This window comes from Nyctibius grandis, chromosome 26 (genome assembly GCF_013368605.1).
Source record: "Nyctibius grandis isolate bNycGra1 chromosome 26, bNycGra1.pri, whole genome shotgun sequence".
NCBI lineage: Eukaryota > Metazoa > Chordata > Aves > Nyctibiiformes > Nyctibiidae > Nyctibius > Nyctibius grandis.
In genome coordinates this window covers 1654766-1682750 of record NC_090683.1, presented here as the reverse complement: position 1 = coordinate 1682750, position 27985 = coordinate 1654766, and the positions used below count along the sequence as shown (strand labels likewise).

Here is a 27985-nt window from a genome sequence, read left to right as displayed (position 1 = left end):
CCTCTTTGTGTCAGGCTGTTTTAACAACAAACATATCACAGCCCCTGGAGCATCCAGTCCAGCATGTGAGAAGCAGGGAGACGTAGCCCGGCACGTCCATCTCTTTATGCCTGGATTACCCAGTTGATGAAACGTGGATGAAAATGATTTTTACAATTATTTTTTAATTTTGAGATCCCCCATATTGACAAAATGTGAGCGTGAGGCAGATTGACACCTAGATTTGACTTGGAATGCAGTTCAGAATTAACCTTAATAATTAATGAACAAAGCAGTAAAGTTATCTGGATCAGCTTGCCAAAATTAAACCTAGCAAATAGGTGGAAAATTCAGTGGAAAAGAGCAGCGCATAAAAGATCTGCGCCCTAAAATTTCCCAAAGAAGCTGATGATTTTGTCTAATTCTGGTGGAATTCTTAACTTGACACATTTCAGAGAGACTGACTGTCAGGGAACTGACCCCTGGAAAAATCAGGATAACAGCACACGGTTTTGCTCATATATTTTAAGATTTTCCTACGTAAGTGTTAAATTATGCATACAGTTCAGGGCTACATTAGTGCCAAAACAGAATCTGTCCTAATACATTTGTGTATCAAATAGGGCTGCCCAGTAAAGAAATTCAAATTTTCAAAGCCAGAGCTTTTAAAGCCTGGACCCAGAGATTGCTATGGGATTTGGGATTAAGGGGGGAATGCCATCTCAGTAGAAGGCTGTAGAGGCTCCTAACAAGTTCCTGATGCTGGGTAAATGGATGCATGGTGCTACATTTCTTGGCAGGATTATTGTAATTTCATCTGTTCATTGACTGGGGAAAGCAATGTCATTTCTTGCCCCTTCTGCCTCCTTGGCTTTGTTGCAGGAGGCTCTTCTGTTCCTGTTTTCTGAATTTCATTGACAATGTCAAAGTGAAATGTGATCGGCAGGGAAAAGGCACAAGGATCAGTCCTGCATGGAGAACTGAGCTGTGTTTAATCTTTATTGTGATAATATAACACATTATACTGCAATGGAGGCACGAAGGCACCAAACATACCCAATGTAGTGCAAAAATTCATCGAGGTCAATATTTCATCTCCAGCAGTGATCTGTGGCTGTCGCCCAGGGAAGAATAAAAGCATGAGGCAAATATATTTGCCCAGGATATTCTCCGAACCTCCAGCCGTTTGTGTCTCAAAGATCCCTAAGGCTGAAGGATGCTGTGGTGTTTCTCACCACTGAATGATTTTTTTTCCTTCTGTTTCTATTTCTACCATATTTCCCTGGCGTCATTGCAGAAGAGAGGGAACTAGTGAAATGGTAGAGATCATAGAATCATAGAATCGTTTTCATTGGAAAGGACCTCTAAGATCATCAAGTCCAACCATTAACCTAACACTACCAAGTCCATCATGACTTCTTTTTCTATTGGCCTGACCTTCCCCACTCTTGCTGTATCTGTTTACCTGGTATGTTTATGAAGAAGGGAATGATGGTCCAAGCATTTGTGACTCTTCTGGCCACAGATCAGTCTCAAAACTGACCACAATAGTAGTGCAGAAATGTTCTTAATTTGGGAAGATGAGAAGGAAGGGGCAATGTGTCTTTAAAAAGCTTACTGCTCGGGACCTGGGTCCAGCACATCACCCAACAGTCCAAGAAATTTGATAGATGAGTCTCTGACATTCTTGTCATGTCTCCCCTTCTGTTTTTCACCACTTCCACAGCCTCGAAATGCTGAGAGGTGTGCTGTGAGGTCTGGCTTGTGTAAGGGAGTCTGTCAGAGCTGGGACACGCAGCCCCATGGCCTGCAGCTGGACTAAGTGAGGAGTCTCCATCAAGCATTCATCTAAATGTCCTGCCTCTGCGGCATGCCCTCAGGTTCGGCACTCCTTTGTTTTTAAAGCCACAGCTATTAGTATCAAGAAAGCACGCAAAGAGCTGGGGAATACTTTGTGTGCCCGAAAAAGAGAGGGAAGGAGGGAGAGGGGTGGGGGGAAGAGAGTTTCTATGCCTGTTGGGATCATGCTTAGAGAAACAGGGAGAGACACATTATTAAGGTCTGTTTTTAAATAGAGCATCAGGGGCTGCATTTTTTGGGGAGGGAGAACAAAGTCCTGTAGCTGTGAGGGGAAAATGGGCTGGTGCAGGCAGAACAAAGGAGACCCTACAAGGATCCAGCGTTCCCTTTGGTGCTGCAAGGCTTTAAACTACAAGCCAGAGGAGAGCAATGGGGAATGCACCGATGGGGGTATGAACGCTGCTGTTGAATGCACATGATGTCTGTAGATTGTTTGATAGAGAAAATCCCCACAGTTGGCTTGGGGTTTCTAAGAGAGCGGTGAATATGAAATCCTTTTTTTTTCCAGTAGGTGCTACACAGGAATGACCTGGGGACACATTAGACAGTGATAAGTGACTCTCTCCATCCCCTTTTATCCTGTTTACAATACAGAGGCTTTCCTTGAGCAAAACCCTTTTTTTTTTACTCTCCATGCTCCTGGCTGTTGTGTCTAAATGAGCCAATTTGCTGAAGGACTCCTCCTGGAAGGACTTGAAGTCTAACAGGAACAGACGCTTGGTTGCAGCATGTTGTTTCTGGCAAAAATCAGTTTCTCCACAAAAGAACAGAAATTTGCTCTTATATTTCAGTGCTTGCCACTTCATCAAAACTCTTGTGATGCTTCTTAAAGCCCTGGCCAGGAGGGAAGTCCCAGCATCTATTTTCATTCAACATCTCTATTTCCAGAAAGTGTTTGAAAACAGGATATAATGACTCAGATAAGGGAAAGCAAAGAACAAGACTGAATGTATTTGCTGCTGCTGCAGTTAATGTTTTTTATTGATATGCTGTTTATTCTTAGACTGATGTGATTTCTGTGGCTTGAGTTACTATTAGACATCCAGGGGATAATCTTTTGCCAGACACCTGACTTGCTGCATGGCGGGGCAGGGCAGACAAAGGAAGTTTCATACATCATCTGAGATGCAAGTTGGACTTGGTTGGACTCGATGATCATAAAGGTCTTTTCCAACCTAAATGATTCTAAAACAATGTTTAAGGAGAGGGAAGAAATAGTGGAGAAGGAAAGGGCCGAGTACCCTGCTTGCCTGGTCCACGAGGGCAGAGGCTACTCCTGCTAATTTTTAAATGACTGATCTTGTGGTATTAAGTTGAATGCTTTACAGAATATATATCTTTCCCAGTTCCTCCCAATCAAGCTCATTGTCTTGTTAGTATGAAGTCACGTTTCTTGACAACAACTATTTTCCATTAAAGTACACTGACAAGAATGAGTTATAGTCCTAATTTTAGCTTTTTAATCAATCAGTTTTTGTAGTGGCATTTCTAATGTCCTGGTGCCCTCACTAACTGGCCTATATCTACCCTTTTTTTGATAATCCACCTTCTCCCTGATTCTCCCACAAAGTTAAAATGTTGCAGGAATTCAAGTGGCTCAGCAGACTACGACCATAAAGCACATCAAGTTTTGTCGTCTGGCACATACAAGAAAGGTTTGGGGCTTCAACTGCGGTTCATTATCTGGCCAAAACAATTAAGAAACTATGTGCAGATGAGCTAACTGAAAGCAATCTTTCATACAACCCCAGAGCAAGGCCTAAACTGCTAGTCCTGTGAAAAACGACAGAGGAACCTGCTGTTACATGATGAATGGGTGATAACCCGGTGCAGGGAATTTAGTGTATCTGAAGGTAAGGGGAAAAAACAGGATTATTAAGAAAACAAACCTATTTGCACAATGTTTGCCCTAAGCTGACCATGACCACTCGTGAACAAGCCTTTGGAGTCAAAGTAGTTCTATGAAAATGAGAGTGAATAGGACAGCTAGGCAAGGTTCAGAGAAGATGGTAACGACGATCGAAGAGCTAGAATATCTGTTTTAGAAGGGATGCCTAGATGTAGGATTCATCTTACTTCCTGTTCGGTATCTGCATCTCCAAGTGTGCTAGTCACCTAGACTTCTAGAGACGACCTGACTTCTAGAGACCCCACTGGGAGTATTGTGTTCAGTTCTTGAGTCCCCAGTATGACAGACATGGATCTGCTTGAGCAGGTCCAGAGGAGGGCCACGAAGATGGTCAGGGGGCTGGAGCACCTCTCCTATGAGGACAGGCTGAGAGAGTTGGGGTTGTTCAGCCTGGAGAAGAGAAGGCTCCGGGGGGACCTTCTAGCACCTTCAAGTACCTGAAGGGGCCCACAGGAAAGATAGGAAGGGACTCTTTATCAGGGAGCGTAGTGATAGGAAGAGGCATAATGGTTTTAAATTGAAAGTGGGCAGGTTTAGGTTACATATCAGGAAGAAATTCTTTGCTGTGAGGGTGGTGAGACCCTGGCCCAGGTTGCCCAGAGAATCTGTGGCTGCCCCCTGCCTGGCAGTGTTCAAGGCCAGGTTGGATGGGGCTTGGAGAAACCTGGTCTAGTGGGTGTCCCTGCCCATGGCAGGGGGGGTGGAACTAGATGATCTTTAAGGTCTCTTCCAACCCAAAGCATTCGCTCGTTCTGTGAAGTGGATGCAGTTCATATGCCCAAAGGCAGCTGTCTTCGCTGACCATAAGGAGAATCTAAAATAACTAATTCGCAGCGTGGTTACCTGCTGGACTCATGGATGGGTTTGGGTTGGAAGGGACCTTTAAAGATCATCTAGTCCAAACCCCGTGCCGTGGACAGGGACATCTGTCACTAGACCAGGTTGCTCAGAGCCCCGTCCAGCCTGACCTGGGACACTTCCAAGAATGGGACATCCACACCTTCTCTGACAGAGCCATAGAACGGTTTGGGTGGACTTCAGACACCCACAGTTGGTTAATCCCTTTCTCCTGATAGCTTGGAAGAGATGACGATGTGGGGATGTGGAGGCAAATGGGGATGGGCCTGGGAAACTGCCCGCTTCACCTGGCTGCCAGGGAAACCTGGCCGGTGCCAGACTGAGGACACAGGCATGGAACTCTTCCTACAAAGACTGCAAGGCTGGGATCATAGAATCATAGAATCATAGAATTGTTTTGGTTGGAAAGGACCTTTGAGATCATTGAGTCCAACCGTTAACCCAGCACTGCCAAGTCCATCAATAAACTGTGTCCCTAAGGACCGCATCTACGTGTCCTTTAAATCCCTCCTGGGATGGGGACTCCACCACTGCCCTGGGCAGCCTGTTCCAATGCTTGACAACCCTTTGGGGGAAGACATTGTCCCTGATCTCCAATCTAAACCTCTCCTGGCAGAACTTGAGGCCGTTTCCTCTCGTCCCATCGCTTGTTCCTTGGGAGAAGAGACCAACACCCACCTCGCTACACCCTCCTTTCAGGTAGTTGTAGAGAGCAAGAAGGTCTCCTCTCAGCCTCCTTTTCTCCAGGCTAAACACCCCCAGGTCCCTCAGCTGCTCCTCATCACACTTGTGCTCCAGACCCTTCACCATCGACCAACACCCCGAGGTCCTTTTCCACCAGGCACTTTCCAGCCACTCTTCCCCCAGCCTGTAGCGGTGCAGGGGGTTGTTGTGACCCAAGTGCAAGGACCCGACACTTGGCCTTGTTGACCCTCACACAGTGGCCTCGGCCCATGGATCCAGCCTGTCCAGACCCCTCTGCAGAGCCTTCCTGCCCTCCACATCAACACTCCCGCCCAACTCAGTGTCATCTGCGAACTTACTGAGGGTGCGCTCGATCCCCTTGTCCAGACCATTGATAAAGATATTAAACAGAACCGGCCCCAGCACTGAGCCCTGAGGAACACCACTGGTGAGTGGCCGCCAGCTGGATTTAACTCCATCCACCACAGCTCTCTGGGCCCGGCCCGTCCATCCCCCCACCACCTAAACCCGCCCCCGCGCCCTGACGCCCCGCAGACGGACGGCGATCCGGCAGCGCCCCCTGGCGTCCGCGCCTGGCGCTGCGAGCGGCGCAGGCGCCTGAGGCGGGGGGGCGGGGGGGCGGGGGTGGTGTCAGTCCGCGGCCGGCGGAAGCGGAAGTCGGCGGGCCCGGAAGTGGACGGCGGCGACGTGGGCGGCGGAGCGGAGGCGGCCGGGCCGGGGCCCGCCGCCGTGATGGAGGGGCTCTACCACCAGACCAACAAGTGCGTGAGGCGGTGGGGCGCGGCGGGCTGAGGGCCCGAACCCCCGAGGGAAGCCCGGGGTCGGGCCCGGCCGTAGCGGTCTGCGTGAGAGGGTGTGGGGGAAGAGTTTGAGGCGGACACCCTGCCTGCGGCCCGGCGCGCTCTCAGAGTCCTTTAAAAGCTTTTCTCTCATAAAAATTCTCATCTTGCGCCCCGAGGCGTTGTCGCGAGGAATGTGTTTCAGCCACGGAAGGAAGGAAAAACTTGTCCCTCCCTCTGGCTGTGTGTCCGGGGTCCCAGGCTGCTGTTGGCCACGTCAGTCCGAAAGCAGGCACAGCCTGGCTGCCTCGGGATTCACAGCACAGGGTTGCAAGTATTCACTGAAAACAAGGGAGTCTGTTTTACTAGAGGTACATACGTTTAAGGCATACTAATTTAGTTGGATTTTTATGGCATGTAGGTGTTCTGTGATGGCTAGCAGACAAGAAAGACCTTGAGGTGCTGGAGCGAGTCCAGAGAAGGGCAACGAAGGTGGTGAAGGGTCTGGAGCACAAGTGTGATGAGGAGCGGCTGAGGGACCTGGGGGTGTTTAGCCTGGGGAAAAGGAGGCTGAGGGGAGACCTTCTCGCTCTCTACAACTGCCTGAAAGGAGGGTGTAGCGAGGTGGGGGTCGGTCTCTTCTCCCAAGGAACAAGCGATAGGACGAGAGGAAACGGCCTCAGGTTGTGCCAGGGGAGGTTTAGATTGGAGATCAGGGACAATGTCTTCCCCAAAAGGGTTGTCAAGCACTGGCACAGGCTGCCCAGGGCAGTGGTGGAGTCCCCATCCCTGGAGGGATTTAAAAGCCGTGGAGATGTGGTGCTGAGGGCCATGGGTTAGTGGTGGGCTTGGCAGTGCTGGGTTAACGGTTGGACTTGATGATCTTAAAGGTCTTTTTCCAACCTAAAGGATTCTATGATTCTGTGATTTAAGCCACCTTGGGAAACGTGCAACCCCGTGACAGTAAAAACCACTCTGTTTCACAGGTAATGCTAATCTGGTGAGATAGAAGTGGTATGAAAATTGCAAAATAAAGCAAAAAATCTTGCAGCTCTGTGTGATATGGAATAGCTTGTGGGAAAGAGCCAAAGGAGACAGTTAAGCCAAATATTCCAAATTTCTGTGGTAATGGGTTTCTTTGTTGAGCTCTGAAAACAGACCTATAGAACAAGTATGAGTTGTAAGATATTGGATATTAAATTGGTTCTCTAGTTAATTCCAAGTAATGCAGTACTTATGACATACTCACTTATCTCTTTAGCAGCACAGTGTCATGATTTGGAAGGTAGCCCTGATAGTTATTAAAAAAACCCTCCTATAATAACTGAAGAATAAATATTTTATTACTCTGTAAGGTAAGTTGGTTTCAGAGGTCTGGTTTCATAAACGTTTGTGCTGTATTTAGCGAACAGTAATACCAGAAAAAGAGTCAGTAACGTGACCAAAATTATGAACTCTTAAAATTTTTTTCAGAAAAGGTCGTGGTGTTTTTGTATCTTTTTCAGTGTATTTCTTGAAGTTTGAGTCCCAGCTGCTGTGATTGTTCACACAGCGTACGGCCAAAGGTCCTTCTGTCTCAGTGTCCGTTCAGCATTGTCTAACTGCAGATCTCTAGGACTGACAGTAAGAAATGGGCAAACATACGCGACACTTTCGTTGAATATTGTCCCAACCTCCCAGAAATTTGAGGCTTGGGGGCTTCTTGAAACAGAGGAATTTAATAACCATCAGTGTTAGGTTTTTTTTTCTTTCTTTTGCCACTGCTTGTCCAGCATCAGAAGTTCCTTCTCTTCAGTTTTAAGCTACCTTTTAATTTCATTTGATGCCTCTGTAATTCATATGTTGTCAGAGACAGTGAAAGTCATTCCTTATTCACCTTCTGTGCCATTTATGCTCTAGCCCCCCCACTAGCATCTCCAGTCCAGACTGAAAAACTCTCTCTTGTATAAAAGCTCCTCTGTACTTTTCATAATCTTTATTGTCCTCTGAACCTTTGTCAGTGCTTGTTTTGTTTTTGAGAAGGGAGGGGCAAAACCTGTGTTTAGTGTGGCAGATGTGTACTGCCCATTTACGCAGTGACATAAAGGCATGGTGTCTCCTCAGCGCTCTTGACTTTGGTGGCGTACGTAGGTAGTATTTCACTGTAGATCTAGTATTCAGGTCTTACTTGTACCCAGTCTTCTCCCAGTCAGACCTTCTCTCTGCTCTGCTCACCATTTGTGAGTTCTTACTGTGATTCTGAAATCTTGTCTCTGTGGTTGTCTTGGAGTAGGTAGGTCTTCATGGCTTTCAGGATGCCAGGTGTGTGACATGGGGGAGAGTCCTGGTTCGGGTTATAAATACGAAAAGGGAGCTAGAACTGGATTGGAAATCTCTGAAGGAAAAAAAAAAGGCCTTTCACCTTGATTTTTGTTTTTAAACTGAAAGTTATTTTGTAGATACATATTAAATGAAAGCACAGCTTTCGTCATACTGAAGAACTGGGTGGTGGTTTTGTGTTCAGTGATGGACTGTCTGCACTGAATACCATGTAGCTGATTCCTATTCTGTTCCAAAAAGTACTTTTAAGTAAAGGAAGCTGAAAATTGAAGTATTGAAAAATGATTTGATTTTATGGCTGTTAACTGACTTCTGTTTATTTATTCATTGTCTTTTGATAGGCAAGTCCATGAGGTCCAATCTTACATGGGGCGCCTGGAGACTTCAGACAAAGAGTCAGTACACTGTAAGTAATTAATTAGTGAGAAAAGTCTCACTCCAGTGCTGATGTGATTTAGCTTGCATCTTTAACCTTGTATGCTTTATCACTGTATTTACAATCATTATTGAAACAAATTTGGTGCTTCAGTTGTTGTGATCAGCTGGTGAGACACATCACCAATTTGGAATGCATCAAAATTATTTTACTATTGGACTTCAATAAGGTGATGTTTTGTATGAAGGACAGAGCAGAAAAGACAGAACAAGAATTTATTTCAAATTCTTTAATTGACAAATAGTGCTTACTGTGCATGCTTCTACAATGTCTTGATATGGGAATGCCAAGTATTTTTTGGTGCTGTTAGGTTTTGGACCTCATTGTCAAGGTACACTTCGCAGGCCTTCAACATAAGCAGGTTAAAAAACTCCACATTGATGCATCCATGGAGGTATAATGAACATATTGATGGGGACATAACTGCAAATTCAGGACATCACTGGGCTAGTTTGTTAGAAGCTCAAAAGCTGAGAAATGTCATTGTATACCTGTCCTGTTATTTGCTGTTCCTTAAGCATCCACTAATTGGCAGTATTCTCCAAAAGATGCTTAGTCCAGTTTCTGGGGAAAATGCCATGATTTGGTGTGCAGGAATTTAAGCAGGATGATTCTGATAGTTCCTGCTTGCATCAGAGTCAGAACCTGTAATTCCATCTGCTTATGAGAAATATGTAGAACAGCTAGGTCTGAAATTGCTTCAGTAAATTTGGACTATAACCCTGTGCTAATAACATGACTGTAATAAAATACTATGACATATTGTGGGAGGACTTTTTACCCCAGTGCAGAATTGGCAAATGTATTTTGGACCTGTGTTTGAAGCTTTAAGTATGAGTAATTGCTAATGGGCCTCACCAGAAACTTCTGAAATGAAAAGCATGCTGCATTGACTGGATACATTTATGCACACGTTGACTGACTTCTCTTACCCTAAATATATTTGTGAAGCATGACTTTGCTGTACAAAGGGCTGTGATAACTTTTCCTATCAAAAAATAATGACTTGTCTACTGATTCTGGTTTTTCGTGGTGGTTGTACTACTCCTAGTACAATGCCAGACTTCCTGGACTGCTCTTCACTGGATGTGATTTTGGAACCCCTTGAAAATTAGCAGAATTTGCCATCTTGCCTCTGCTACTTGAGACCATTTCAAGAGATAGGATTACGCACCATCTTACATGGTCAATAAATGAACATGCTGTTCATATATATATATATATATATATAAAAAATACAGATATGTGCTCTAGATATTAGTGCTTATTTCAGAATTTCTGGGGAACAGGATTATCTTTTGGCTGAAGAGCAGGAATAAGAGCCGGGAAATCAAACGTTCTGTTGCAGCTTTCCTTTTCCAACTTTGGGCAAATAATCCCTTCTTGCTCAGAAAAGCGTGAAATGACCAAGATAGTATTACTGTTGTTTCCACTAGCAAAAGCTGACGTAATTGTCTGTCTGCTCTCCTGGTTGCTTTTCTGTTAAGTTTAGCTGTATTAAATGATGGAGAGATGAATTAGGACTATTTGATTGATTTGTGTCTGTATACGTGAGTTAGTTACTCTTTGATTGTGTGAGATCAAAGGGCAAAGAAAAGGGGTTGTATGTGCTGTTTGCTTTTCCGGGTTCTGCTGAACGTGATTTTCTGGGAAGTCCTGAGATACTGTGGAGTAGTTAGCAGTTGGTTAATAATGCTTCTCTGTATACCTCTTTAGTCTAAATGCAAAATAAGAACAAATGGTGTTCGTAGGAATTGGCGATTATTTATATCAGGTCTGACCGTGGCAGTCTGAGGTTTCAGGACCGTCCTCGTGGCTGCACATACACGACGGTGCTTCTGTCCTCTAATAATCAGCCTGTGGATGTGTTCTGGAGGGTGCGGACCTTCAGCCTTACAGCTCACCTTCTTCAGACACAAGAATGTCAGATGATTAATGGTGCTCCTGTCTTTCACCTTTCTGTGCAATTCGTGAAGTTGTGAAATGCTGGATTGTGACATGGTTAGAGAACGTGGTTGTCAAATGAGGAAAGGGGTTGTGGCTTGTACAGAGTTTTGCTGTACAGTGACTACTGTAACTGAAAGCATATGGCTCTCCTTCCCCTGTTGTATCAGTTTCCCACCTCATTAAGGTACAAGTATGTGAATTTGCATTGTGTACTATTGCCCCTCTGCTATTCCTACAGATTATCAGAAGCAATTGCAATGTAGGTGATTATAGAGGCAATAGTTTTGTGGCCTTGTTTTCCCACTCGCAAGGCCTTCAGCCCTGTTTTGGCCTTGTTCTGAGCTGTTTGTCCAGTCTGCCAGTTCCTGTCAACTCTGAGTCTTTCCCATGCTCTGTCAATCTCCCCTGCTGTAGGTGTGGATGACGTATATTAACTCTGTGTTAACAGTTTTCAGAGGTTTAAATTGCCATTGTTGTGAGAATCATCTTGGCTATTAGCTTGTGTGAGCAAATCCTGCCGAGGGAACAGGAAGGGGCTGCAGGGGAGAATGTGGGAGCTTTAAATCCTAATGCATGGAGCTGATAGGGAAAGGAGCTCAGATACCTTGAAAGAGCATGGGCTTTCCTTGCTCCCTTCTCAGAGGAGGAGGGAAAGGCAAGAGTCTCAGACTACTGAGTTAAAGAAGTGGCTTTTCATGGTATGTACAGTTCTCAGTTATCTGATTCTTTTTTCATCCAATAAGGATTTGCATCTGTCAGGTTTTAAATAATGGTTTGGATGCTTTTGAGCTTTTACCTTCACTCAGATTGCAGTTCTTTAATTCAAATCAAATCACATTTTTATTTCCTTGCAGTAGTAGAAAATGAGATTCAGGCAAGAATAGACAATATATTCAGCAACTTGGAGCGTCTGGAAATCCTGTCAAGCAAAGAACCTCCCAATAAGCGACAGAATGCTAAACTGTAAGTTCACTTTCTTTGCTATGAGAGTGTAGTGTAGTCTTTGTAATTATTTTCATTAAATTTAGCTAATGTCTGTGCTCTGCAGTAGCAAAATTGAGGCACAGAGGCAAAATCACTTTCCTGCATTTAACCACAGACTGGTGATGGAACTGGATTCATGGCTTTGTTCTGAGATGAGCAGAACATGGCACTTCGATGCTTAAAAAAATTTCTCCTCTATATGGCATTTGCTTTTAATGGCATTTGTGGAGGTAAGGAGTGAAATTAATTCGGTTGCTGTCGTTTTCTCTGGACCATTTTCCTAGCTGTTGGTGATAAGGAAGTTTCTAAAGTTAGCACTGTTTTGAGCAGGAGGGTGGACCGGAGACCTCAAGACTTTCTGTTCTAATTTATTCTGTGACTCTACTATTAATGTTTAGTCCCAAAATGGCTTTGTAGATACTAGGGGTGGATTTCATGTCGCCTATATTATAGAGGTCGGTATCTGAAATAGTCATCTAGGCTTTCTTTATAGTTATCAAACGTTTAATCAGAGACAATGGAGTTCTGAACATGATTTGATTTAGCCCAATGGAGATGTGTCCTGTATTGCCCACTGACTTTTAAACTCTTTTTAATAAAAACTCAAAACTTAAGAACATGGTGCTAACTAATGAAACTTGAAAGCTTAATCTTTTGTGTGCCTGAGGGTCATAAAATAGAAACTGCTAAAATGGCACCATCTTTCCAAATCTGTATTAAATGAGGAATATATGTATAACTCCTGAAGAGACTATAGTCATGGGATAGGATGTCCACGACAGCCTAAGAATTCTGCTTCACGTTCTGTCATTAGCCTCCAGTTAAACAATCACCTGTTCAGTAGAAAAACGAGGCACTGAAGATTTAAGTCTGGAATATAATGTTAATTTATAATGCCCCATTGTTCATATAAAAAACACCAGAAAAGATTGGTATTTTCATCCTTGGGCTTGTCTTCCTGTTGTTGATCCTTTAGCCGAGTTGACCAGCTGAAGTATGATGTTCAGCATCTGCAGACAGCTCTGAGGAATTTTCAGCATCGCCGTTACATCCGGGAGCAGCAGGAGCGACAGAGAGAAGAGCTGCTTGCACGGACATTCACTACTAATGTAAATATTCTTTATTTTAGATCTCTGTGTTCTAGAAGCCATAGTCTTTCAGAGAAGTTCCAGGCAAGATGTAGGCATGACTCTATTAGATTGCTGCTGTGAGATGAAAACAGAATATAGAAAAGAATAATAATACGTTTTGAAAAAGTACAACTCTCATATGAGGAAAAGTTGCTGTGTTAAGAGGCAGTAGTAAAAGACTCCAGAAACTGCTGCTCCTATTTTATCCACTGCAGTTCTACCTGACTTTATATAGAGGTTTCAAAAGGGTGAATGAGGTAGGTACTGAAGTATACATTTTACTTGGATTTGTGTCAAATGTCTTTCTCAGATCCTGAGGTTTGTAAAATGTCTGGCTGTTATGCATCCTGCTGTCAGTAGATGTCAGCAAGCATTAATTTATCCAAATATAAATCACACAGCTGGGGAAAAAACCCTTGCTTTTTACCTGTAAATGATTCAAAAGTTTTTAATAACAAGAATTTGTTTCCACCTGTTCTTGTTAATTTTCAGTTTCTCCACTGGGAAGTCCCCCCAGTGCAAATTCTTAGAGCAATGTTGCTCTGAATAGTCTAGGTTTGCTTTCAGATTTCACTGTTCTATAACTCAAAAGCTAGTCTGTTTGTTTGTTTTGTTTTGTGGTGTTTTCATTTTTGTTTTGTTTGTTTGGGTTTTTTTTTTGTTGTTGTTGTTAAAGGCATATAACCTACCATTCATTTTCTGTGTTGTCATTCACTGTTCGGGCAAGGAAGAATGAAGGTGAGAGGTCCTCTTTTCTTGAGGTTTGGGAAGTTCGATGCACTTCTCAAAGCCTGACATAAAGATGACATCTAGCATTTTGTTGGCTATTTTGAAATTATAAATAGGACTTGAAAGGAACACTGAAATTTGAAACCTGATTTGTTTTCAAAACACTGTGGTGTTCCTCTGCAAATAAGGAGAAAATTTCTTGTAGGAAAACTTGTCCAGAAATAAAACACGTGTAAGTGGAACAGTTTTGAAGAGCAGTAGCAGGCTTGCAAATGCAAAATAAATAGCAAGTTATTTTTTTCTCCTTTAGATGCTGAAAGGTGTCTCAAGATTAAAAAAAAAAAAAGCATGATTATTTTGCATTTCTTTTAATTCATTACAAAAATGTGACTTTTAAAGTACACTATTCCTTTAATAGGAAAACGCTGGTTTATTTGTCAGTTATTGGCCTACCTGTTTACACAGTTTCTATTTATATACTACCCTATTCTATTAAATAGAAATGTCAGCTGGGCGTGTAAGCATCCTCAGTAAATCACTGTTACATGCATAACAGCTTTTGAAAGCTGTAGCGCTCCTGAACATTTTGCTTAATTCAAAGATAAATGTGGTCTTTATCTTTAAAGCCTTTTCTTGTACCATTCTGGAGAAAACCACTAAGAGCAAATAAAAAATGTGATGCCATCTAGTCTGCCTATGACGAGGGTCAAAAATCTACTTTGCTATTTTTCTTGCTGCCTTGTGGTGTATAAAAAAACCCCTGCAAGCTCCTCGTATAGGAAATGGAATCCCTGCTGATTTGAAGTTTTAATAAATAAATATCTTAAATAATAGCCATTCAGATGCAAATCCAAGTGCTTCTGCGCTACAGACTCATGTAAGACAAGACACTTGTTTCAGCCTTAGTGCTTCATTAACGTTTGATCAGAGATGTGTATCCTGTCGCAGCTTCTTCATCCAGTAACTTTGACCCTGCAACTGCTACCAGCTCTGTCCTTTATTCTCCATTCTTTTTACACTAAGCAGAACACCCACTTAGGCAGTACAACACCTAACACTGGATTGTACATGTCATTCCCTTATTGATTTTTTTTACAATAATCACCAGAGTCTACTCAGAGCAAGTCTGGTATTGTTACATGCATGTAACCTACAGCGGACAGTCAAATGTAGGGTATTAACCATCTTCTGCCCTAAATATGAGTTCTGCATTTTAGTAATTCTTCCCATTCTGAGTACATGGAAGCAGGTAAGCCAGTGTTTCCACGCTGACCTCTCACCAATATCATGATTCCTGTTCATAAAACAATGTGAGAGTGATAAGCTTGACTTTCTTGCTGGAATGGTGTCCAGAGAAGATTAAACTGGAAGCCTTTGGAAGTGATTGCATCCTTTGATCTCTTGTACAAACCAGGTTACAGAATTTTATCCAGTTATTTCCATTTCAAGATTCAGAGTTTCTAGTTGAGCTAATGCATCTTTTCTGGAAAAATGTTCATTTTTTATTTAGATGAGGCCTGGGTGGCAAGTGAGTCAGACCTTCAGTGAGCTAGGTTCATGTCTGTTTGTCCTCACTATCAGAAATTTACACCTTATTGTAAACAGGAGTTTATAGAATGTCATCTCCCAGACACTGTGTTTTGCAGGCCTTTTGTTGCTTAGAAGTGTGATATTAAATCTTTCAAAAGTCTTCCACTTGCAATGATCAAATGACTCCTTGTTCAACACCTTCTGTTAGTTTTGATGCTCTCTCTTGTAATACCCTTTCCTACATACATCATAAACTGAGATTATAAAAAATTCTCCACTTTTAATCTGACTTTTTGTCCTTTGAGATCTAATTGCAGTCGAATAGCTGATCAACTTTGCCTTTGGCTTGCTTCCATATCCTTATGAAAAAATGTTTAAAACATAATCCTTCAAGTCCTGTCAAGTTTTTGCCACATTTGTTTCTGCATGTTCTTTTTCTGGATCTAACTATGTATGGGCAGTATGAGTGAGCAGGCAAGGTAACCAAGACCCCATTTCCCCCACAGGACTCTGACACCACCATACCGATCGACGAAACATTACAGTTTAATGAATCCCTCCAGAATGCCCACCGTGGCGTGGATGATCTTATTGGCAGTGGGACCAACATCCTTCAGGGGCTGAGGGACCAGAGAGTGACATTAAAGGTGGGGGCATCATTTTTTACCAAAAAGACCCCACGTTTTTCTGCGTTTATGATGACCAGGCTAAGTAAAATAAATACATGAGTTTGTTTCAGTCCACTGCTTTGAGCTGGGAATGCTGGGAAAGGCCCAAACTCCATTTTAACTAAACCTAAAATCTTTACGTTTTATCATCTTATTAGGAATGTCTTTATGCTCTTCTTGTGGCTGGATGGCTTAGCGGTCTTCAGCTGCACAGTAGTTACTATCTGGAGTGCTGGATGTTATGTTTTGTTCCGTTATGTTTTTTTTGTTTGGTTGGTTGTTTTTTTTTTGTTCAAGTGAAGAATGGGAAGTAATGGCTAGCTGGCAGATTGATGTTGATTCAGATGAATATCACTGAGAGCAACCACAAAGCTGGCATAAAGTACCTATGCTTAAGTTTATTACTAAAGATAATACTCTCTCAGATCTAATGTACCTCAACGATATTACCTTTCCCTAAATACTGTAAATGACAGCTGTATTTCTTCATGTCTCTTAATAACAAATATTTGTCTTTTATTTTAAAGACTGTTCAAAGTGGTGTTAAATTTTTTAATTTAATTAAAGCTTTTTAATAAGAAGTGTTGGGGGAAAGCTGGATTTCTGAAAAATGTGGGGAAATCCCTATCTCTGTTGTATTGTTCTTCTGATGGGGATAACTATTGTTGTCTGTTTTATGATATTGCTTTGTTTTGGGATCTGTTTGCCAGAGGATTTAGATATTTTTAATTGCTAATTCCTACATTTGGTCAGAGAATCACATGTTAAGCTCCATGGACTGCAGACTAGAGTTTCACTGGCTATAAAGGCAGTCTCGCCAGCTTACATACAGACAGCTGAATTGTGCTCTACCTTGAAGTGCACAGGCATTTTGCTGGAGCAACTTCTAGTACCTATGGTACCCATTTCCTAGCAGTTACCAGAGGTGGATGTCCTCACAGGGTAGAGTTGTTAGGTGCTTATTTTAATCCTACTGTCTGTTGCAGTTCACGAGCCAGGTACTTCCTGTCGTGATCACAGAGGTCCAAGCTAGCTGGTATTCCCAAAGCACTGGACAGGACCACCGCAGGGTATAATGGCAGAGACATTTGTCCTCTGCGTTTAGCATTGGATAGCTTTGGTGGCTGATCACAGTGGCTTGGGGCATGCAGTCATTAAAGTGCACAAGTGTACCTGTGCTTCACATGGGGAATTGAGTTGTTGATCTACAAGGTGGTAAGTCACTGATTCAAGGTAACCTCTGATGAGTGACTGAAGCACTTGGTTTCTGGAGGGTTCCTGAGAAGGAAGTGCCTACATCACAAGTCAGGAGAACTTAACCACAGTTGGCAAATACAGTAAAGGAACACTTGCAGGACCTGCTGCCTCAAAGAGACTGGGAGGAAATACTATTTCTTCCTGTAGTCAATAGGCCCATCTTGCTTCTTTTGCTTGTTAGCTTGCAGTAACGTGCCTGGATTCCCATTAGATCATGATGGGCCTTCTGCAAATGTAAGCATGCCTTGCCTCAGCTGGAACTTGTGGCAAGTCAAGGATACTTCAGGTCAGAACTGTGAAGTTGTTAGTGTGTCTCTGCCCACTGCTACTGATAGTCTGTTCTTTTGGGAGCATCATGTTCTTATGTTTTCAGGGGGATATTTTTTCTCACTCACAGATAAGGAAACATCTGTTCATATTCCTTTTCCCCTTAGCTTAGCTTTTCTACGCTATCGAAGACTTTGTTGCCCATTTACAAATCTGGCAGAAGCAGCTAGCATAGAGACAACTTCTAAAGCTACGTCAGTTAATTTGGAAGCATGTTAATCTATGTAACTTCTTGGTTATAAATAGAGACAGGTACGAACCAAGTACTCCCAAACTGTCACAAGGCTTTAACTCTTCTAGTTGTACTATTCCACTGTTCCACGGACTGCAAGAATTGAAGTCTTCACTTTCCTATTGTTTGGTTTCATTTTAAAGCTTCATTTTTGGTTTCTCTTCTCCAAGGAAGGTTTTATTTTGTTCTGAAGTAGCATGAAAAGATTGCTGCAGAGACAGGAAAAGCGCTGAACTTTAAAGTGTAGTATCCAGAGGTTTAATGTGACATGTATTAAATGAAGGCAAAAAAATTGATTATGTTTTACTAGCAGAGACATATCCTGATTTCAGCAAAGGCCATGAATACCTACACAGCCTTCTACAGAAGAAACTGATTATTTAATTTGGTGTTGCAAATCTGTATATTTTATGGATTGAGAAACTGTGCATGTATGTCTAATACAGTTGATATAAATTCTGTCCCCAGAGAGCTTTTCTGATCTTAAATCAGGCTGATATTCAAAACAATTCCCAAATTTTACCTTTTTATTCTTTTGAGACCAAAGATACAGTGGACTGTGAGAACAGAAGCTAGACAGTTTTTATTTTAAAGTTAAAGCATGGTAGTAGAGCATGGTGGTGGGAATCTGCACTACTGACCTTGCTCGGGGAAGAAATAACTTAAAGTCTTGCAGCTTTCTGAAGCGGGGTGTTCTGTTAAGGACTTGGACCCAGAAGTCAGTTTGAGAGATCAGGTCCGTTATCGTCACCACGATGTGACAAGGCTGCTCTCCAGCAGTACCCATCTTTGTGCACACATAGGTGCAATGGAGGCTGGTCCTGGCCAGTGTCTCTCTGTGAGCTGGGCTGGGGTGCTCAGTGCAGCACCTCTGCGGGCCCATCGGTATGTTACCCATTCGTCTAGCTTATCTAGAAAGGTGCTTCTCACCTACCTGTACCATCGTGATTCTGCACCCATGAGTTCTCTCCCTTCTTCCCAGAGGGGATGACATCCAGCCCTGAACTGTGCCCAGAGTACATCTACGTGCCTGTGTGTCAAACAGTTTCCTTTGACCGTTGCCCTGAAATAAAGTAGGATTATTCCTGCTGCACTGCAGTAGTGACTCCTCCAGCTCATTTCCTGGTACCTCCTGTTCTGCAGCTCACTGTGTTTATCTGTCATGTGCTTACTGCTGATGTGGTAAGTGGTGGAATCCACGTTCTTAATAATACCAGCTGCTTCAGCAGTGAAGCAGAACTGAGGTCTGGGCCTGCCTGCAGTACATCTGCTAGCAGTCTTTGTTCAGTGGGGGACAGACTTTTTAGTAGGGGTGATAGGCCAAGGGGTAATGGTTTTAAACTAAAAGAGGGTAGATTCAGACTAGATGTAAGAAACTTTTTACAGTGAGGGTCGTGAAACATTGGAACAGGTTTCCTAGAGAGGTGGTAGATGTCCCATCCCTGGAAGCATTCAAGGTCAGGTTGGATGGGGCTCTGAGCAACCTGATCTAGTGGAGGACGTCCCTGGTCATTGCAGGGGGCGTTGGACTAAATGACCTTTAAAGGTGCCTTCCAACCCAAACCATTCTATGATTCAGTGCTTTTCTCCAGAAGGATTTCTTGAAATTGCATTAATTACTTTTGTATGCCTTTTCATTGCACTCAGCCATTAGCCTTACAAGTTTCTGGACCTCCTTTTCAATCTGTTGTTGGTATGAACTGTACTTCAGCAGGAAGGAAGTTCTGCAAAAAAGGCTGTCTGATCTAGAAGCTTCAAGCTCTTGCTAGACTGAGTGTCTGAAAAAGGACCAGAAAAACTATTAATGCCTCTGTAGGGAGAGCATTTTCTCTGAGCCACTCTTTATGATGTCTCTGTCTGGACAGATTGTTTTGTATCTTTAACCACATTCCTGTTCATGTGTGTGAATTAATTAGTCTCATCATCCAGCTATTTCCAGGGTCATGTGGCCATCTCCTCTTAAACTGTAGCAACTGTCGGCTGATATCAAATTCCATTGATCAGAATCCATCACTTGCCACCCATGATGAAATATTCTTGGACTGTGGAATAAGAAGTGTTGGACCATGAAGTTAATTGTTTCTTTGCTGTCTTTTTATTCTTAGGGCACTCACAAGAAGATCCTGGATGTTGCCAACATGTTGGGCTTATCCAATACAGTAATGCGGCTGATTGAGAAGCGAGCCTTTCAAGATAAATACTTCATGATTGGGGGAATGATTTTGACTTGTGTAATTATGTTTCTCGTGGTGCAGTATCTGACATGAGCTACTGAACTGTTGCCAGAGGAGATCGTCTTCTGGAGCAATACGGACTGTCCTCCAAACTGTACTTTCCTCTGAGTGCTGCTTTGGATGAGCCCCTCCTGTGAACTTCAGAGTTTACAAATCACACTCAGACACACGTCATGTGGAAAGCATGTAGGGAAACAAATTTCTCTAGGGACGCTGTAGTTGAGAATGGCCCTATAAAGATATCCCTGGCCTTTACTGTTCTCACCTTATTGTCTGCAAGTTTAGGAATCTGGTTAAATAGGAAGCAGAAGTGAAAATTTTGCCCAGCTGTATTGCAAGGTAGGGGTGTCCTTTTGAGTAGATAGGGATAAGAGGATGCAAAGGCAGAGCAGAAGACCTAGCGAGCTAGAAGTGACCCTGATTACTGTATTTTGCAATGAAAGAATGCCACTGAGGAGAATTTCGCATTGTGGGCATGCTCCTGCGGAGTAAGTGTGCAAAAAGAGGTGGGAAGTGCAGGGTTCCCATCTGCAAACTCACCATTTTCCTTGGAGGGAGAAGGATTTGTGGGGAAGGGTCTTAAAGCACATTTATAACCTCAGCTAACTTTTTTGTTTACACATACAGTATTAACCAGCACAAATCTTCCCGTTTTAGGCTGAAATGCTTCTCATCTGAGGTATGTTTTTGGTACCTTTTTATGCCCCACTGCTTCCCCGTGGAAGCTGAATGCTGTACTCCTGCCTGCTTTGAGTCAGATGCATGAGGCCTGTGTCATCTCACTGTGCCTAGTACCAAATCCAGCCTCCGAAAACTGTAAGACTCTTGACATTTTTAGTGCACATCACGTTTGGGTGAGTTGTATTCACTTTCTGAGGCGGTTGGGGTTTTGTGCTCTAGCGGGTGTTTTTTGAATCGATGAAGCAGGCAAGTCCTCGCTGTGCTCAAATTCAGATTGTGATTTTTATGTTCATAGAGCTGGATTGGGTGCTCTCTGCTTTTCTTTACGTTCAGAATAACAGTGGGATCAGGGCAACAGACCTTTCACTTAAAATCAGTTGTCGTCAGAAGAGTTTCCTGAAGTTACGTGCCTTGGGATGGTAAACATCCCTCATCCTTGGGAAGGGTGTTCTTTGTGTTATCCTTTGTACCTGCAAAATTACTGTGAAAGACATTCTCATACATCTCACAGAGATGATAGGCAACTTAGACCTATCTCCTTGGTTGTAGATACCTATCCACATTTAAACACTCACAGTTAGGAAATGCCTCACTGTTTAAATATGGTACTCCTTTCCCTGCAGACTGTGCGGGCTCTGTCAGAACGGCCATCCTGAGATTTTGGGCATCATCCATTTCAATCAGCCTTCAGATACATTCCCATCCCGATTTGTGTACCAGTCTGGAGCATTCCCAGATGTCTTGACAGTGGCACAGAAGTGTCACATTCAGATGATGTGGCATGATACTGGCATTTCCTTCATTTTTTGTCTGTCTGGAATGGTTGTGGGTCTTTTAACTAGGAACAGATTGCAAGTTCTGCATCCTATCTTTGCTGCAATAAGCTTTGCTTTTATCATGTAGCCTGTTGCAAACTTGGATAAATGGTATTAGTAACTGTAAAAAATGCATTTCAGTTAATAGGGGCAAGTGAAACGGACTTTAGCTGTGCTTGCTTACAGTTGCATAACTCAAGTATTGGCTGACCCGCGTGCTGTGGCATAGCTTTAAAGCCCAGATGAGAGCACCCAATCTGATCAGCTGTCACAGGCCAGTCAGCTTCATACTTGGAACCCAGAGCAAGAGAAGAGTCAGCAGTCAGAGCGCTGGCTGGCTGCACTGAAGACACCAGAGTGGAGGCCAAGCTGCCGTCAGTGCCTAGATAATCCTATCAAATGATTCAGCAGAAGAAAGCAGGAAAGCCTCAGTGCTCGTTGAATACCCTGGGTGCTGCACACCTTCTGGCTCTCCGTTCTGTGCTTCTCAAGGTGTTTGGTGCTTCTCAAGTGTTTCGTGCTCTTCGTGTTCCTCAGCCTGCTATGCTTTCCCAAGGAAACACATTAGCAGACCAAGTACAGAATCTTTTCATTTGAGCCTAAGGGACTAGGGAACTAAAAGGAAAAGAGGAAGTCTGCAGTGATAGATCATCTATCTTTAATCTGTATCACGAATCTAAATTTATCTTAAATTTATTTAAAATATGAAATCTGATAGATTTAGCATACTATGCACTTGTGAGATCATCTTCTATGAGATCAGTTGGGCATCTTGTAAGGGATCCCTGGCGCATGTTTTTTCTGTTCTGATAAACTGGTCCAATTCCACCTTGATTTTACAACTTTATGGTTTAAAGGATGTCATTTGATAGTGTTTAAAGTTTATATAGTTGTGACCCGGTGTAGCAGGATTTGTCTTATACCGAGGTGGGACTCTAGCCAATTTGTTTCCTTTTTTGGCATGTGATAGGAACCATAAAATAATTGGAACTGGATTTTTTTTCTGGTTTTGAGACTAGCTTGGCATTTTAATACATGTTTCTCTCTTCATTTATTTTGCCCTTTTAGAGTCTCCTTGTTCTTGTGTAGGCTAATTTCCCTTTTGTAAGCAAAGTGTCCTTGCTATTCACTATGTCTAAAGGTGAGATGTGGGGCTTGAAGGAACCACTTAGGTAACTGGATTTGATGATGTGCAACTTCAGACAAATTTGTTCTACATGTTAAGTCCAAAATGATTTACAAGAGCATCTGTGCTATCTCGGACTGTTAGTGTAAAACCCTCAAAGCCTCTCTCATTACAGCGTGCCACAGTAGGAGCACAGGTAGGGTCCTAACATGAAATGAGACAGAGCTGAAACCCTGGTGGCTTTACACACGTTGCTGCTACAGCTGTGTAAAGCTTCCTTTCTTACTAAAGACTACATTTCCTTTGACAGAGCTGTTTTGCTTCTGAACTTCTGTGGCACAGCAAGTGTTCCAGCTCTTGGATGAACTGCTCTCTCACGAGAGGACACTGTGGAAACTAACTTGCCTCTGGAAAAAAAAAACTTTTTACCAGTATTTTATACATAAAGGGGCAAGGGTGGGACATGATGTGATTCATGTGATGTGTTATGTGAATAAAGATTTTTCAACCAAAATGAAGTTTTTTTTTACCATGCCCAAATGCTTAAACAATCTGGACAAATTCCAGTATTCCGAATCTTGATGCAGGTGAGGCAGAAGGCTGGCTTGGCCAAACGGGGAACCCCTACCTGAGCTCATATGTGAAAAGGAAAGAAAGTGGGAGCAGGGGTCAGCTGCCGTGGAGGAATGAACAGATGTTACTCAAGCGTCAAAGCCAAAGCTCAGCTGGCATTGAAACTAGTGAGGAATAAGGAGGTCTTGTATAAATGCACTGATAACAAAAGGCACCGAAGCCACCAGCCAAAGGGAAGGGGACACTACAGGAGGCATCTTTGCCCACGCAGGAAGGTGTGTGGTGGCAGATGCCCCATCTGAGGGGGCAGTCCCTCAAGGGGAGAGAAAAGGACTGTCTCTTTAGGCTTTTGGGAATTGGGGGAGTGCAGAGCCAGATGGAAACACACAGGGAGGCATAAACCAGGAAAGTCCTGCATACGGAGGGAGAAAAGTGTGCAAAGAGGAGAAAGGAGATGAGAAACGGGGTGGATTTTCTTCCCAGTTCCCTGAGAATGGATGGGGATAGGAGGAGAGTTCTGCAGAGGAGAAGGCACCAGCAGGGAGAGGGTCACAGGGATGCTGTGGAGTAGCCCAGTCTGTGTTTTTCAGTAGGAAGTAGGTCCCACCACACTGTGGGGCTGGAAGGTGTGGGACAGTGTGTGTCTGCTGGCTCCAGACCAGCACTCTCAGTGATGGCTCTCACTGGTGAGATTGGTGGTGACACGGTGGGCTTGTATGGCCCTGGAACTGGTGGTGGCTCAGAGGGTGGTAGAAATGGTAGTCGTGGTCTCTGCTGGCTGAGTGTGGAACAGAAGCGTGGGGGCAGCTGGGATAGTGGGGAGCTGGGTGCAGGGGGGAGCTATACTATGGGGAAGACACCTAGGACCTCAGCGTGCTCTGCCCGCTCCCTCTTTGGCACTGGAGAGGGATCAGACCTTCCTCTCTCCTGCTCTACGTGCTAATGGTGCAGGTGGTGGGGGCTGGAGTCTTGGTGTCCTGCTCAACCTTCCTTCTAGATTCTAATGGAAGATAGCAAAGGAAGAACTTGGAGGGCAAAATGTGGCTGTTGATAAAGAGATCGTGGATTTAAAATGTGAGATCCCATCGGTTAGGGAATTAGGTTAGGGGTTAGATTATCTTTCTTTTGCAATTATGTTTTGTTTTGCAGTAATTCCAAGTTCCCCACAGCTACAAACCACTTACCAAATCAGAAAATATCCAGCAAAGAATGCAAGAGAGTTAAAAATTCATCCAGTGATGTAGGTATAAACTAGAGACATAGATCAGATCAGCCTTTGGCAGTCTGCTGAGACAGGTCTTCGCAGTTTATCTTCTTGGGTGGTCCCCTAAAGGACTTCGAAACAATAAGCAGCAGCTCAAGCCTAGAAATAGTATTGTTGATTTAGCTGTGTGCTTTAAGGTGTGACTGTACGTGTAGAAAAAATCTAGGCAGGTATAAAACAGGTAAAAGTTTTGAAGCAAATAGACTAAGTGCAGTCGGTATTTTAGCAGTTAAAAGCAGAGTGAAATGTGGCTAAGGTATATGCAGATTGGAGGGGGAGATAATGAATAATAAGACATTATGGTTGGGTGGGATAGAATTAAGTTAGAAGATAGTACAGATAAGTACTAGAGGATGTTCATACTTGTCTAGTAACCAAAGTTAATATGTATGCCTGTATTACGTATACTGTTTCCAAATGTTAACCCTATAATGCGTGATTACAACTGATATTAAAAATCAACACCTCCTTGAGAGTAAAACAAAACCAGTGGTAACACTACTCATAGTATCAGTACTGAATGCTTCAACTGTAGAAGAAAAATTTCTCTTCGTGCGCTATAACACAATCCAAAGGTGATGGTATCATGTTTTCACAATAACACTGTGTAAATATAACCATTTTGATAGTTGCTCTGCAGAGGGTGCTCCTGCCTCGCTCTGTTTTGTTTTGCCCAAGGCCTGCACACCCCTCCCACCCCCCCTGCCCAACTCACCACAAGCTGCTGCAGTGCTGGGTGGATTTTTGGCAGCAATCTGCCCTCTTCCTCCCCAGGCAATCATTTGGCTCTTGTTCTTCTATCACTCTTGCGTATCTTTGTGCCTTGAGTTAGGGAGGTGAAAAGCTAAGAGCAAATAGAGGGGAATAAAACAGTGACTGGGGACCAGGGAACAGTATGTGACAGCAATGTTCTGGAAATGGGCTGTAGAAATGCCAACCCAGCTGGGCTTCAGATGGTATCAGACTTGCAAAATATAGGGCAGGTATATTGTCAGACATCAGTTGTGCTGGATATAGCAAAGGAGTGCTGCTGCCCTTGGCCATCATGGTATCTCCAGAGTAACTCAGATGCTGGCTTGGTGCATCCCCTCCTTATGGGCAGGGAGGAGGGCACAGCCAGGCTGGCCAGTGGCAGGTGGGAAGAGCCCTATGGAAATCCTCAGGGACTTTGCAAAGCCTGGAGTCCCACCTGGTTTGGTGACAGGGCTCTGGGATGAATGTGTAAGTGCCCGTCTACCTCTGGAGCCCAAGTGGCAGGGGCTAGCTGGGAGCAACAGGCACTGCTGCCCGTGGAGCAGGTGATACCTGCGATCCCAGTGGCTCACAGCAGCATTCCCAGGACAGGGACATCACAGCAGCAAGGATGGGATGTGACAGCCATGGTCCTTCCCACGGTGACCTGTGTACTCCAGGGAATAGGAACAGCTGCCATGAGGCACCCAGGCATTGGCAGGGCTGGGAGCTCCGTGTAGGAAGGTCCTTCCCAGACACTGGACAGGAGGTGAAGGGGCTGTTTCAAGCTACCTGCTCTGGAATGTACGTCAGACCTGCGTAAGGAGACACATTGTCTGCACGGTTTGGGTAACACTTCGAAAGAAATATGCACAGCTCTGCAGCTGTGTGGACAGCCCCTGCTTTGATTTCCAGCCTATTGCTTAGCAAGCACTCGTAAATGATCTCCAAGCTGAAACCATGCTTTTGGCTTTATGAGTTACAACCTGGACTAAAAGCCAGGAAAGGGGAAATGACTTCTTAAATGTGGTTTGGTTGTAAAGTTGAGATGTGGGGCCAGAGCCTGATCTGCCAGAAGACTTTGCGCCGCCTTCAGTAACCCCAGGGGCTCTTGCCTGCTGGAACCTGAAGCTCAGAAGCAGAAGGTGGTTCCTGAGGAGTTAAAAGAAACACCACACACAACTAATCCGTGTAACCCAGGCTGAACTGCTGCTGCAAAGTGAGGAGTATACCTAGAACAAAGGCTGTAGTCTAGAGAGAGTCCCTGGACAGCCTGGTCCCCATCACCACCCAGCTCTTCTCCTCCAGCCTTCCTGACCACAGCACAGACAAAGGAGCTGGACACTGAACTCCAAAGGCAAAACAATACCAGGAGCTCACTCACCTTCCAGAACAAGTGTAAAGGGGTATTTTTTGCAGCTGGTATTTCCTTGCCCCACCAGGCAGTTCTGTTTTCTTCTCTCTCTCCCATTTCCAGCACTTCATGTTGTTCGTAAACACCCCCGCCTTGGAAAAATATTCCTTATTCCCTCTCTTCCCTCTTGCACTGGGTAGGTGCCAATATAGTTCAGGACCCTGTATTTATGTGTTATGATTAGGTTACAAGAGTGACTAAGTAGGATTTAACTGGTCAGATTCAAAGCTGCTTATTCTCAGTAACAAAGATCCCTGCCCGCTTTCATGGGGGGGCACTGGACAGCGCTGGTTTCCTGGATGTCAGCTGGGGACAAATGCAACTGCCCCAAATCCCCATTAGCTGAAGATAGCACTGAAGAAAGACCCCAGTCTGAACTGCTGGGGGGAGAGACAGGGGGAGTGTATCTTCCAGGACTATGCCACTGGATGTGAACCATGCCTATGGATACACTGCAGCCATGAGTGCATCTCTGTGGGGTTACAGGCACCCTGTGTTCATCTCCAGGCTATGAGGAAAGTAGAAGGGAACAGAAATTGGTGCCACTGGCTGTGACCAGGGGATTGCATGGACTTCTGCATTCAGCCACAAAGGGCCCAGAGACCTTGGCAGTGCAAACCGCGGAGTGCTAGAAGAGCAGTCTGTAAGAACCAAAGCCTTCCACCCAGACATCGACCCTGAAAAGATATGCAGCTGAAGGTAGAGCTCCCCCTTCTTCCCACAAACAAATCTATGTGCAGACGTGGCTTTGGCCATGGGAGTGGGGAGGAAAGGGGCTTATCCCTTCCTCAGTGCTCTGGAACTGGCGGGAGGAGAGGGAAGGCTGGAGAAAGGACATGTCTTTCCTGTGCCAGTGGATTGCAGCTCTGCTGAGGGACAGCATGTGCTGCACCCTGAAGATGAGAACAGCAGGGACAGTGCGGGAAGTGGCAGAAGGCCCTGCTCCTGGAGTCCCTGCTCCAGCTGCAGGCCAAGCAAAGAGGAGCTGGGCACCCTAGACCAGATTGCCAAGGTGTGAAGTAGGGTCTGACTCAGCAAGGATCCAGCAAGCAAGAGCCCTCACATGGGGAACTGCAGGGAGCTGGCTGTGCTGACCTGATCACAGCCCACGGGGAACACAGGGCCCACAAGCGGGAAGCAATCTGGTTCCCCACGGATCCACGGAGGCCTGTGCACCTTGCTGTGCTCCAACCCCAGTGCGGCACAGCAACAGCATAGGGGTGTCCTGCAGTGCAGGCTCAACCCTTCAGTGGGAGAAAGTCTGTGCAGAACCATACAGTGAGCCACAGGGACAAAGCAGAGGCGTCTGTGACCTCTGCGGCCAGGTGCAAATCAGGGGTGGGGAGACCCATCAGACACCACACAGGGCTGTGGGCACCAGGAGAAACAGCAAGGAACTCCAGTGTGTCCAGGCTTCCCAACACAGAGGAATCTGTGCCTAAAGGTAAATGCTGCTGCCTCCTCTCCTCCCTCCTGAGTCACCAGTGACAACTGCAG

General features: G+C 44.4%; 1 protein-coding gene across 2 annotated transcripts; it reads left to right on the top strand.

Annotated features, from left to right (window-relative positions):
* Positions 1-5984: 5984 nt before the first annotated feature.
* On the top strand, positions 5985-23019 carry GOSR2 (golgi SNAP receptor complex member 2). Of its 2 annotated transcripts, XM_068418641.1 has the most exons (6): positions 5985-6072; positions 8751-8815; positions 11647-11755; positions 12753-12885; positions 15672-15812; positions 19755-23019. In XM_068418641.1, the coding sequence occupies exons 1-6, from the start codon at positions 6044-6046 to the stop codon at positions 19914-19916; spliced, it is 639 nt and encodes a 212-aa protein (XP_068274742.1). In that variant the 5' UTR covers positions 5985-6043; the 3' UTR covers positions 19917-23019. The 2 variants fall into 2 exon arrangements, with proteins under 2 accessions (XP_068274742.1, XP_068274743.1); XM_068418642.1 differs by lacking the exon at positions 15672-15812.
* The last annotated feature ends 4966 nt before the right edge of the window (positions 23020-27985 follow it).